Below are 13,851 nucleotides of genomic sequence, written 5' to 3'. Positions count from 1 at the left end.
CTAGTTCCTAATTGAAACAATATGTTCATTATTGCCTTTTTGGAGGTATAATTGATTATGAAATAATACAAACACTTGTAAACTAGTTCCTAATTGAAACAATATGTTCATTATTGCCTTTAAAGGTATAGAATAATACAAACACTTGTAAACTAGTTTTTAATTTAAATACTAAATCAAAATTGCTTTGTTTTTGATTTATTGTATGCACTCGTATTTATTATTTGTAATTACATTGTTCTGAAGAATAAATTAACTTTAAACTGCATTTTGTAAAGTATACTTTTTAGCATTGAACACATTGTTTACTTAGGTGCAAAGTAAAGTGTATACAGAGAAATTTTGTATACTTATTTAAACAAAATATTGGCACATTTGGTAACAAAAAATGCAATTATGTATTGACTTTACAGTAGTTTATATTTGATTGAAATTTGACAGAATTTTAAAGTGTAAAACACAGAATTTCCAAACTTTCTCTTGCAACTTTGTACTTTGAAGGCATTGCATATATCATAAACACTTTTGAAATAATTGTATGCATCATGATCGCTTTTTTGATATACAATAAGTTAAATATTTCGCATGTTCTAACAATCTTTTCTCTAGTGCTGACACACAGTATAATTCAGAAGCACGTGTCTAATACACCAGAAAATAAGGGAAATCTTCTAAAACATGACCAGTTTCCTTTTATTTGAGGGCTCTCCTTTATAACATTTTAGATGGCCAATCGCCTCTAGAATTATGGAATTTTTTTTTTTTGTTAGTTAATATTTGACAATTTCTCTGTGTTTCGATTGATTGAAACTCCCCCAGCATCGGTGGATATCACAGATTGCAGGTCCATAGACTAGGATATAGACCACATCTAGATACAATAATTGTATATTATGATTATATTACTAGTTTTTTATCATCGTACAAATTCCACTTCTTCCTCCTATATAGATCATGCGTTAATTTTACTTATCAGTGTCTTCCAGTAATCATGACACACCAAAATTTGCTCAAGATTAAAACATTTAATCATTTAAGTAGTATAATCACCTTTTAACTTTTCGCAAGTCAAATGTGGATAATAAAGTTTTCCCCTAGAGTCGTTTAATGCTAATCTGTAAACGCTGAGCTCTTTGATGAGAAATTAATTCACGTATTATAATTGGTTGATGGAGTTTGGCTACAGTTTATTTTGATAGATGCGTTTATTTTACATTTGTTTAACAGTAAAACTGATAGCCGGCTAAATGGAACAAATGTTACTGTTTAAACAAATTCGCTAATCCTCATCTCCCTACATCTTTACTTTTCCTTTCATCTAAATATACATGATCATTTTATCGTTCTGATGTCAGAGAGGCTGTCTAAAGGTTTCACAGTTGCTATGTCCACGGTAACGATGAAATGGCATTTTTCTCTTTTTTCCCTTTTTCTTTTTGAAAATCATTTGGGACGTTCTAGTGGAAACGGACGCAGGAACAAGCAAAGGAGATTCTCAATGCTCACCAGATAGGTTTAGTGTGAACAAAACAAAACAACATTTAAAATCAAAAAGATGAAAGAAAATTTTGTTTTACTTAGTAAATAAATATTTCCTGGTTGGAAAAGTTCTAACAGTTTTCACAGGAATTCGGCTTTGATAAATGCAATTGTGTACTGAAATGCATTTGCTCTACATATCCCACAATATTCTACAGTAGGTTCAGACATTTGGTAACTTCAGGTTAACGTGAACTGGTCTATAATGGAAAGTATGTAAAACAATAAATAATCGTGTTGATAATATTTAGTATCAGGCATAACATCAAACTACAGAAGAATTATATACAGTATGTATGTTGTTGGTGTGCAATACATGATCCAATATTTCATATATTTATATTACAGTTAATAAAGTGTTCTAAAATATTATTGCTCATCGTATCTTTCTAAATCACTTAAAACTTTATCAACATTTTCTTTTCAAACAATATCCTTTAAGAATATCTAAATGTAGCAATAATAATAATAATAATAATAATAATAATAATAATAATAGGCAACGCAGTTAGACAAGCCCTGTCTTCCATATGAGCCTCTTTAACATGTAGGCCATTAAGGCGTACATGCTATATTCTGTTTGGACAATCTATTAGCAACATATTGAAAAGATGTTTGAAATATATATATATATATATGGAAATTTGATTTTATAGTATGGATTTGCTAAAATCCAAACGTTTGAAGTCGAATAAAGTTAACTTCTATATTGCATGAAACAATACAAATGAATAAGACATTTACAAACCTTTTGCTGGTTATTTTGTAACTTACAAATCTGATACACTATTTTCTATTGTTTATAAAATTTGAAATAATCATATTGCATTATCCATTAAGTGAACAACAACAACAAAAATACATATCGGTAAAGCAACAATTTGCTAATTTTACATTAACACCAAACAGCAAATCACGTGTACGGCATCTCTGAAGATATTTTTTTATAAATGCATTTATGTTTTAACAAGAGGGGAATAAAGCTATTTATATAAACATAATAATAATCTTAAACACAACTAGTGAGATGTTTTAATCATTTCCACGATGAAATTCTTACACGGACTTGTCCATATTTTATTATTTCAGTTCAGGGAAATTTCTAAATATGTTCTGACTAAATAGCGAACAATGCAGACCATAATACAGACGGTCCGAAATTGCTGGCTGAACTTGGTCTGCACTGGTCGCATGAGTACATGAAGTTGCTGTCAGCTAGCTAAATAAATAACTGTCTAACATTTTTGTTTATAGATTGTCCGAACAAAATATATTATTGTGCGCAGAGTTAATATACAATTTCAAGTGGAAATAAGAAACACGCTTGGGATGCCATCAGCCATTTATAAGAAATCAACAATTATAATATTTAAAATTTACATAGAATTTTAAGTAAATGTCTAAAGACAGTGGTCCCTTTTGATAAATATGTATCAGACTAGACAAGATTTGCGTCTCAACGGTAATTCCTTTATCGAATGTATAGATAATTCACTTTTGTTTAGACAAGAGTTTGCCTTTCTTATCTTGCTCTGGTTCTTTGTCAACTGAACGTGAACGCCTTGTTGGTTAAGTATGTATTATACTCACCGCCACTAAACTATTATTTATCAATACATTTCAAGATGGGAAAGTGTGTGCGGCTTGTTTGTAATTCTTTGATGCGGTTTGTTGTTAAGGGATTTGGATAACATATAAACGATGTAAACCGCCTCTGAAATGTCAAGCAAGGGACCATCTTTAATTGACTATGATCGCTAAGTTGTGTCTCCTTATTATTCTACGCTATCAAAATGACAAAAAATAAAGAAGAAAAAACAGATATAGCAACAAATATTTAACAACAAACAAATACAGAGGCTTTGATAATACACTTTATATACAAGCATTAGACATATCACCTCATCTTAATTAACACGTTTCAAAGGTGCCACATTATAAAATCATAAGTATTTTTGTATATTATTGATGTAAAAGACTTAACACATATGAATATTTTACGGATTAGGCACAACAAATAAATAAATGACAAATAACTATAATCGTCTAAATTCAGTATTGTTTATTGTAAGATGAATGTGGATTGTCGGATACATCTGATCATTATAATTTCCATGAAACCACTCTTTGAAAAAAATAACAAAACAAACAACCAAAAACATTTATTTCAGTTTAAAACTCTTGTTAAGCCTTAGCATAGTGTTGGTTGCAAACTCTTTTATACCGATACATATCAAATAAGGAAAAGGGGAACGCTTTTATCTCGAAACATAACAAAACAAGAAAAAGATTATATATTTTCTGTTTCCGCCATTTTCTTTTCTAAATTCTGAATAGACATTTTTTATACATATCATATACATAATCATCATAGAAATTAAATATAGTCGTGAACATATCTCAGATGTGTTTAGTGCATATGATGTAGATATAAATCATAGTAATGATGCATCATTAAAACATGTGATCGGAGAGTGGAATTCTATTTTTTTTGTAACAGTCCATTGGTCTCTGTTTGCGAGAAGAAAACATTTTAAGGAACATCCCGTCATCAAACATTACGGACCTAAGTTTTACTTATCTCTGCGGAAAATAAAAAAAAATCATTTTATATTTACATATGTTAATCATGCTATATTTGTAAAAAAGGGATTTGAAATTGAATGTATGTATATCCATCTAATCAAAAGTAATTTAACTGAGCTACCAAAAACATAGTTATATATCTTTGCAAAACTGCAATGATGTGCAGGTTAAATAGGCTTTGTAGGTTCCCCCTCGTACTGCTATATATTGCTGATCCTTCCCGATTGATTCACGTACTTTATTGTCGGTGCTTGGGGCGTGCGAAATGTTACACCTTGCTTTATCCCTCATGAACAGAAACAAGCAAGCCGAATCTGCAATTTTCACCTTTTTAATTTTGTTTTCGTTGCTCTTGAAAAATCTCCGTTTTCCAAATGTTTGTACAAATTACATACTTACATCTTTTTCATCACCGTTAATATTATTATTGTAAGACATGTTTTATTAACATTTTTGTATTTTGTTTCAGGGCGGATTCACTAGAAAATATTCACTCAGTTCTAAAACAGGGACTCTGTTGCCGGAGTTTCCTAGTGCTCAATATCTTATCCTACCCCAGCAAGTGCAGAAAGATAAGGTAAATCAAGTGTAACCATTACATCTTTTTTTAAAGGTAAATCACACGTAACTATTACATAGACTAAGTCCAACTTTAATTGTGACCGAAAGAGGTCAAAGATATAAGTTCAGGTATACAGCAGTACCTTTGTAAAACTGAAAGTAAAACACCTTTTCAGAAACAGAAATGTTAATATTTTCGGGGATTAATGAACTTATAAATACACTTGCTTTTGAAAAGTTTGTACATATTTCAATCATGATAACCATTTTGATTTTATTTTGGTTTTAATGCTCTTTGTATTTTTTGTCTTTTGACTTTGTGAACAAAGGACCGGATTACTTTTATACAGAAAATATCAACATAAGTTCAATATAAAATAAAAATATCAAATATCTGTTTCACATACTTTAATGATTTGCCTTTTTTCTAAAGCTGATTCGGAAAGTTATAAATGAGATGAGAATAACCATGTATATTATGTCGCCATGGATAGGATTGGATAAAGAATTATAAATTAGCTATTGTGATAGGTCAATATATTTTTTTAGATAAATTTATAAATAAAATGTAAGAATACACGCAGTTCGCTACAAAATTAAACCGTAGCAGTACAATAAAAAATATGGATACCCTTAAGAAATGGATGATAATAAAAGTGTTCCACCTTAATATAAAAAAGCGCTGGCAAAATACTCAACATTTTTTCACAATTCAAGACCTTTGCTACTTTTATTCAATTTATCTCAAAGTGAAATATAAATTGTTGAACACGTCAATACCAATATTGGCTTTATCCTGTCTTTTCCAAACAGACATCGCCTTCCTTTCAACATTTATTGAAATCTCGATAAACTCCTTGTCCGGTTTTAAGTTATAAATGGAGTAAAAATCCGAAATTGTTCTCTTTATGAAAAGGTTCCAGCTTACAAGTCTCCAAAGCAAACAACCAATGTTTGCTTTTCGCTGCTTATTAAGATAAGTCGGTTCAGGAACTGTATTAATTTATAATTTACTTTCCGCCGGAGAAATGCCACCCATTGTTTTCAAATCAAGCAAATTTCATTTCTGATTGCTGATCGGAGATTTAAGCAAAGTTGCTTTTTTGTTTATTTCAGTTATCTTTTTTGTCTGCAATGATGCCTGACTCATTTAAGTTTCATAGAGATATGGTTTATGCTGGATATATGTTTCAGGATCTGTATATCAATAAAAATAATAACTACAACAAAAATCGCTTTTTAACGTTATTGTACATGCTCCGAATATTACATTTAACAAAAACTATACTATCAATCAAATTTCTATGCTACTCTTTTGTACAGTATAATAACCTTATAAAAAGGCAAAGAAATGCATGTGGTAGATGCCCTAACAAACAAGAAATAAAAGGCGTCTTTGGTCTGGTTACAGCACAATTGTTTAATTGTTAAGAATTTCTTTTCCCTATTTTAACTTTACAATTTCGATTCGGCAAAGTATTTCTTTCTTATACACCAGAGACATTGACAAAATTCCTCAATTTTCGCTAGCCTCTCAAAGTTGAGCATAGATGTAAGCCACGCCTTCTCCGCCATTAATCCTTATATGTACTCATTTTACTCACGGTCATTTGCTGCTTGTTTGTTTACAGGGAGATTAATTATCTTTAGGAAGTTAACTGATTTAATCTCCCGCAAACAAGACAAATATTTGCATTCAATAAGAAACTTCTGTGGCAAATAACCTGTCTACAGTTTTAATCTAATATTGATGTATGCATTTAACTCAATTCAGAATTTAAATTTATGCACCAATTTAAGTCGCCAAATAATGGTACAAAGCCTCTTTCATTGTCTTTCTTATCTATCTCGGAATCGTAAAACATGATGAATTTTGTTTTTATTGTGATATATGCTCATGTTTCTCAATACAACAATGTCTTTCTATGTTTTGACATGTTGGCTCACTGAATGTCAGACCAAGTACTTCTTTTCCCCTTATCTCCAGTACGCTACTGTTATCTGACCGGGAACTTCAATTTCCACTTCATCATCTGATTTTTCTGCCTGCTGGGCAGGTGTCCCATCTTAATTGTTTTATTGATTTTTCTTTTCCACGCATTTACCTCTGTCTGCTTTGTAATAGAGTAAATATCAATATCTATTTTTTCATTAAATTCTTTTTTCCTGGTGAAACGGTAAAATATTGAAATGAAAGCTAATGCATGTATTTTTATTTTGGGAGTGTATGGATACGCCCCATAACTGTACATGTGTATTTGTATACAGTTAAAATAATCATCTTTATATCTGTATTTCTGTGGGTTTTGTATTTATATTCACACCTTTTTCTTTAAACGATTCAAGTCATACATCATCCGGCAAAACATAAAGACTTATAATTAAACATTCCTTTGATTCTTTTTTTTTTTGCTACAATGTTTCATTTCTTGAAACTTTGAATATACTCTTTGAATATTTTTAAGAATTTTATAATTAACTTAACGTTTACGTATACAATGACTGTTTCATGGGGGTAAAATGACGTATAAGTGTTAAAGTACCAGGTATAATATTATTTTTAATTTTGATTATGTAACTCTTCATTGCAAACAATACTTTGTTATATTCAAGGTTGAGACATTTATCATGATGTATAAAACACATTGTCAGTGCATTCTTGATACAGCAATTAACGCAAATTTTGAAGAGGTAAGTTTTCTGAAACTAAACATTAATTATATATTTCATTGACGCATTGTATCTTTGAATATTAACCTATAAACATTTACAATGATTATACAAAGCAAACACATATTTATATATACAAATAAATGGTATTAGAATGTAAGACAAAGTTTTCAGTATATTCTACTCCCTTTATGTTTAGAAATAGTTAAAGATTTAGATATCTATATTAATGGTAGCGAAATTGCTATAGATGAACATTCAGTGTTCTTTCATCCGGCTTTAACTAAGGATACTGCCTAACGGAATGTTTTTTTAATAATATATATCAGAAAGTTAGTGTTCAGATATGTAATTTGTATATTTGATTATAGCATTAATTTTAATGCCAGTATTGTTAATATATATGTGGAAAGAAAAGCCTTTGATGGTGAGCAATTTGAGGGTACAGTCTCGTTAATTTTCATGACAAATATTTTTTTCCATTGTTAAACACTTCACTGGCCCATTCCTGTTTATATTTTACAAGATTTACTGCGATGACAATAAAACCTTTAACTAAAACGGATTTCTACCTTAGTGTGGGGTAATCCAGGGAGAGAAATGGTTTATAAATTAATTATTGTATGTTGCCATCCCTTTATCTAGTCTGCTTTAGGAAGAACAAATGTACATAAGTCAAGGATTAATGCAATTTGTAAAGAAAATATTGGCTTACATTTGTCTTAATGACTTTCCGCCAGAATTTATGACAAATACATGTCTTATCACGAAGCCGTTTAAAGCATGTAGAAGAAAGGGTAAAAAATGTTCAAACGATACCGAATTTCACCATATTTCTTAATATCGTGACAAAGCCGTCGTTATGCAAACATGGTTAGCTAATTATGTTTATTCTATTCTACTTTATAATCCGTTGCAAATTATTAGGAATGAAACGTAAGTCAAAAGCTATCGTTTCGTAAGAAATGTGTCGTATTACGGAACTTAGCAACAGCTTTAGGGTGTAGAAATCTGAAACAAAGAGCATTCATTAAAATTAATTTATAAGATAACTGCCCTGTCAAAAGATTAACCCATGCGCGAGCAACAAGCCAAATGAATTTAACTGTCGTAAAAAGCAATAACAGTCTAATACTCCATTCACCAACCATTAGACAAAGTCACAACCTATTTTAATTAAACAAATATAATCAATTTTATACAGATCCCGTGACCAGGACAAAAAAGAGAATACAGTTGACATATGTTTGCTTTTTTATTTCAGATTCAGAATTTCCTTCTGCATTTCTGGCAAGGACTTCCGGAACATCTACTGCCACTAGTAGACCATGAATTGATCATAGATCTTATTTGTGTTTGTGACTCCATTCTATATAAGGTACAACAAATAACTATGATTATACATAATATAAAAGAAAATAATTGTTAATCGATTTAAAGCAACAAGCGGTCAAAGACATCCAAAATTACCTAAATTTGTAACCTTTGAACGTTTTATCTTGTTTTCTTATTTTTTAACAGTCGAAGAATTAACGCAACATATGCGCATCAATTTAATTTTTAAAAGACCCCCCCCCGCACACACACAAAAGACACACACACATGATCATATTAAGATTATGCATTTATTTTGTTATCGTACCATCATGTTGTGTATAATTATATATACGTAAGTTGTATTGTTTATAGCTATATTTAACACAATGTATGAAGTGAAAACGCTAACTGCCTTTTAATAATGAAAATAATTCAACAACTAAGAATATATAATTTTATTTGTATTCACAGGTTTTAACAGAGGTATTGATACCGTCCACGATGCAAGAAATGCCAGAAACGTAAGTTTTTACATCATATATTTTGCCGTGATATCCAAAACGAAAGAAAAACATATATTTTTGAAGCATAGATATTTCCAGCACTACATTATTCATCTAATATTTGTCGCAATTATTGATTTGATTGTTTATCTAAAAGTCTTAAAACGTTAAAAACGCAAACACATAAAAAACGATACAAAATAGTTTTCACGCAATTACATATTGTTTTTGTAGGCTATTGTGTGACATCCGCAACTTCGCGAGGCACTGGGAGAATTGGATGTCAACAGCTCTGGATAATCTACCAGACAAATTGTCGGAACATAAATTACCAGTTGCAAGGAGATTTGCATCTGCTTTAAAACGACAAACTTCATTTCTTCATTTAGCACAGGTACAATGATTAAGATTTTGTCATCCTAGTTATTTTTGCATGCCATAAATTTCTCTATTAATAGGAAACTGAAAACAAGTTACTCACACAACATATCATGTCAAAGTAAATTTAACAAAATCATAAAGTTTCTGACTTTGATAATGTTTAAGTATTAATAGGTTTGCCATGCTGCCTTCTGAGTTGATTGTTATTTATAGATCATGTTTATTGTCTTAACATAGCATATTTAAATAACAGCGAATAAATCAACATTATCAGTATATACTTGTAATTTAGCTTTTTTCTGTGATTACAGACAGCCCGGCCAGTTTTATATGATGCTCAACTCGTCAACCAGATGATAAGTGATGTTGATCGTATAGATCTTACTTCTATCGGAACTCATGCATTAAATGCCAACAACGACGGTGATCAAGACATAGAACTAAACGCGGAGCGTGAGTGTAAAAACTATTTATTATAAACTTTATTTTTTCCCCAGGAAATATCTGTTGTTTCCTCAGAAAAAGTTAAAAGATTTTGGAACATTTCACGGTTTACTAGTATTTAAGTACATGCTTGAAAATCGTTGACACAAGTTGGCGATAAAATAAGAGACACATGCATGGTATAAAACTTGATATAGGCAAATATGTACATAACAAAATATATTTTACACAAATTGTAGGTGGCTAATAACTCCTAATAATTAACTATGTCATATTCTTATAATTTTGTATTTTTGCCTCATCGTGTCCAATAAAAAATTTGATAAGAAAGTTATAAAAACTGACGATGGAAGTAATATATTACTTTTCAGTGTTAAGGGAGTTCAAGGAACTTCTGCGGAAGCAAGCAACAGTCGAGGCGTTTACAGAATGGCTGGACCAAGTAGTCGAACAAAAGATCATTAAAGTAAGCATACATTGTCATCATGATGTAATAGTATGTCGACTTGAAGTTGAGAGACATAATTTAAATCTTTGAAAATAATATTGTTGGAATTCCATAATTAAACAAATAAATGCACCAAGCTTGCAATTAGACTTTATTGCATTTTAAATGGACTGATAACAACGTGGCGGTATTATGTGTATGTTGTCGCGGTAATGGTATTTGGTAGTTATGTATATAAGGAATGCAATGATAAAATAGTCAAATGATGAAATTATTTACTAAAAATTGCAATATTTTGTCTTTTAGCCAAGTAAACAGAATGGCCGATCATTTAAAAAAAGAGCACAAGATTTCTTGCTGAAGTGGTCTTTCTTTGGTGCTCGGGTTATGCACAATTTGACGCTGAACAATGCTCAATGCTTTGGTAAGTAAGATATTTGCTTTTCATTAAACATTTAACCATAACCACGGTAAATATTCATCAATGTCAGGAAAATTTCGATATAGAAAATGATAATACAAAATGAACAGGGAATAAATATAATATGATAATTTTGAAAGGGGATCAGTGATCATGAAGCCTGTATATCAAAGACAAGCCGCCAAACAAGTCTAAAAAATAGACAGCATTTTCTTAGTGTGGTTATACAGTATTCAGGCAGAAATTATGAAACACACCAACAAGAAACTCTTTGAATTGTTATTTGAAATGTTTTAAACATACTATATTTCTTTTTTCTTATTTGTCTAAATTGTAATATACCAAATTATAGTGCATGCACTTTACATTGTCAAGGAATTTACATGAAAACAAGTTATAAATAAATCTCGTTCCTTACAGCATCATTTCACTTGATAAGAATGCTTTTGGACGAGTACATACTTCTTGCTGTCGAATGTCAACTACATAATGAGAAAGAAACGGAAATACAAACTTTGTTAGATAAACATACAAAAGCTGGTAAGTTTTCTCGTTTTAAATTCAAAGTATGTTTCTATTTTTAAAATAGTGTATATTTTCTTTAATCTTATTTATTTTCTTCTCTATTTAGAAATTTCGGTTATCTTATTTTTATCGTTTTTTTTCCAGTAAATGCGCGATTACTCTTTTTACTGTTGATTTAATGTGTTCTATATTTATTCTTTATTCATACTTTGATCTTTTTTCCCATTTTGTAAAAGCTGACGTAATATTCAAGATAATAAAATATACATCATGCCAATGAATCTATTCATCATTGCGGTAAAAATATCTTGAATATAATATTCTTAATCCCTTCCATCACAATGCATATTGGATATTACTATATACATACATAAAGTTATTTCATTTTCAGACGAAGGGGGTGTTCGACAACCTTTGAACACAACACCGAGTACATGCTTTGTTGCGAACCGAATTACCAAGCCGAGTAATGGAGATGTGAAAAAGGAAAACTATCTGAATCACCAGATGGGTAATGGATCCTTCCAGCAATATCCGGGCTTAGCGGACCGAGATTTCAACAACCCATTGTTACCTTTACAGTCAATGGTAGGCTCTCAGGTAACTTCCCAACACAATTGTTAAAGTGTAAATTAAATATAATACAAATGTTATGGATTAAAGGCAAGATTATCATGACTTCTTTTACACTTTCATACGTACTTTTGACGAAGTGTCTATTATTTTTGTCCAGAAGGTAGATGTTGTCTAAATGTCTGTTTTTTATATTTTCATTGCATTCATTAAAGGGGTAGATACATTAATCATTAGAACACACTGCCCTGTAACCACAACCGGTACACTCACAGATAAATCAAAGCGTTATATAAACATATCATGCTTTGATTTACCTTCTTTACTATAATAATTATTCTTATAATTTCAGCCTATCAACGGACACATGATGACTCCACCAATGTCACCTATTGTTCCAAATCCTACTAGAGGTTCAGTCATCAACCCTGGTCCATTGTTTAATCCAGCTGCATCTCAAACATCGTCAATTTTATCATCTTCATCGTTTCCTTATATGGGTATGTGAAATATTATGTTCTTCAATGCATTTGCATTTCAATGCTTGGTCGTACATTTTGTAAGGTCACGTGATCGCTTTATTTTCTATATTAACAATTGTAACAATTTAGCCAATCCTAAAACGTAATGAATAAGCAAGTTTGTTCAGTCAAAGTCCAAACATTCACATTCGAAAGCAAGGTCGTATTATGAATTAAGCCTAATGTCATGACTCCTAAATCACTGTGATAAACCAGTAACTTTTGAAAACAGAAAGTCGAATTTTCAAAATTTGAAAAAGTGAACGTTCTTTTCGTTTCTTTTTCAGCTCAAGAATTTCCAAGTGCGGGATCATCACATATAAACAGTTCTTGGGGAGGAGGAGGAACAAATAGTGCTTTTAGAAACCCATTTTACAATTCCAGTTTATATTCATTTAAAAACGATTTTGACCCATACAACCCTTACACGGACAGTGCGGATTTATTTTACAATGGATTTTCGTCCTTTCCTGCACCACAACCCGTGTCACAGTCTAGTTTTCAAACAAATTCACTACACCAGTCCGGTTCTGCGTTTAACATAGTTCCGACTGGTACAAATTCAGGATTTTCCAGCAATCAACCAGCTTTTCCGCAAGGTATTAACCATACGTTATTTTATTGATAGACAGTTTAGTCTTTTAACTTCATGATGTGTTAATGATATATTTTTCTTTTTGGAAATGTGATTTCAATCAGGGACATAATATAATGATATTATTTCAGATTTCGGTTTCGCTGGCAGTTCATTTAATCATTCACAGAAACCTATAGCCGAATATGTTCCTGTTATACAGCCTCGACCACAACTTACTCAGTTCACACCCGACTATACAAATGACACATTGAATATTCTTGACAAACCTCATCGTCATAAGGACACATCAAACTTCTTCAATAGTTCCAGTCCGGCCAGTTGTCATAGCCCAAGGCATCATGGTGAGTCAATATAATATAAGTAGTAGTACACCCGTGATATTTTTTAAAGCAAGAGGAGTTTAGTTTAGATTAGTGTATGTTTGTATGAAAATTTTGACGGCGTTCTAAATGTTTTAGATAAGTGTTGAGGTGTTCAAATAAAGTGATAAAACCAAACTCCAAAGTCTTTATGATCCATTGAACTTTCTTACAACGTACCAGAATATTCAAAAGTATTGGTCACTGCGTTAGTAATTTGGTATGAAAATGATAATAAAATAATTTCGGGAAAAAAACGACAATCCAAAAATATTTCATACTACGTACAGTATTTTGTTTGACTCCCTGGACAAATGTAGTTTTAGTTTATCATCATCCAAGTATAAAAATGTTGATAATTCATGTATGTTTTTTGTAATGTAAGAAAAACAAATAATTGTGAAG

The 13,851-nt window shown here is 30.9% G+C and overlaps 1 protein-coding gene across 3 annotated transcripts in view; it reads left to right on the top strand.

The window, feature by feature from the left end:
• The window catches only part of LOC132726795 (DNA-binding protein RFX6-like), a 32,030-nt gene that overhangs the window by 15,759 nt on the left and 2,420 nt on the right, over window positions 1-13,851 (top strand). The window contains exons 7-19 of one of the 3 annotated variants that reach the window (XM_060712164.1): window positions 4,595-4,702; window positions 7,300-7,377; window positions 8,621-8,734; window positions 9,145-9,194; window positions 9,411-9,570; window positions 9,869-10,016; window positions 10,373-10,467; window positions 10,756-10,873; window positions 11,291-11,410; window positions 11,787-11,983; window positions 12,321-12,468; window positions 12,777-13,088; window positions 13,216-13,428. In XM_060712164.1, the coding sequence (XP_060568147.1) occupies window positions 4,595-4,702; window positions 7,300-7,377; window positions 8,621-8,734; window positions 9,145-9,194; window positions 9,411-9,570; window positions 9,869-10,016; window positions 10,373-10,467; window positions 10,756-10,873; window positions 11,291-11,410; window positions 11,787-11,983; window positions 12,321-12,468; window positions 12,777-13,088; window positions 13,216-13,428 (1,861 nt within the window). Of the gene's footprint in view, window positions 1-4,594; window positions 4,703-7,299; window positions 7,378-8,620; window positions 8,735-9,144; window positions 9,195-9,410; window positions 9,571-9,868; window positions 10,017-10,372; window positions 10,468-10,755; window positions 10,874-11,290; window positions 11,411-11,786; window positions 11,996-12,320; window positions 12,469-12,776; window positions 13,089-13,215; window positions 13,429-13,851 lie in introns of all 3 variants that reach the window. The other 2 variants (XM_060712162.1, XM_060712163.1) reach the window with 2 other exon arrangements.

This window comes from Ruditapes philippinarum, unplaced genomic scaffold (assembly GCF_026571515.1).
Source record: "Ruditapes philippinarum isolate M1 unplaced genomic scaffold, ASM2657151v2 ctg1108_1_1_1_1, whole genome shotgun sequence".
Classification (NCBI taxonomy): Eukaryota; Metazoa; Mollusca; class Bivalvia; order Venerida; family Veneridae; genus Ruditapes; species Ruditapes philippinarum.
The sequence above is the reverse complement of the archived record's forward strand: the minus strand, read 5'-3'. Positions and strand labels throughout refer to the sequence as shown.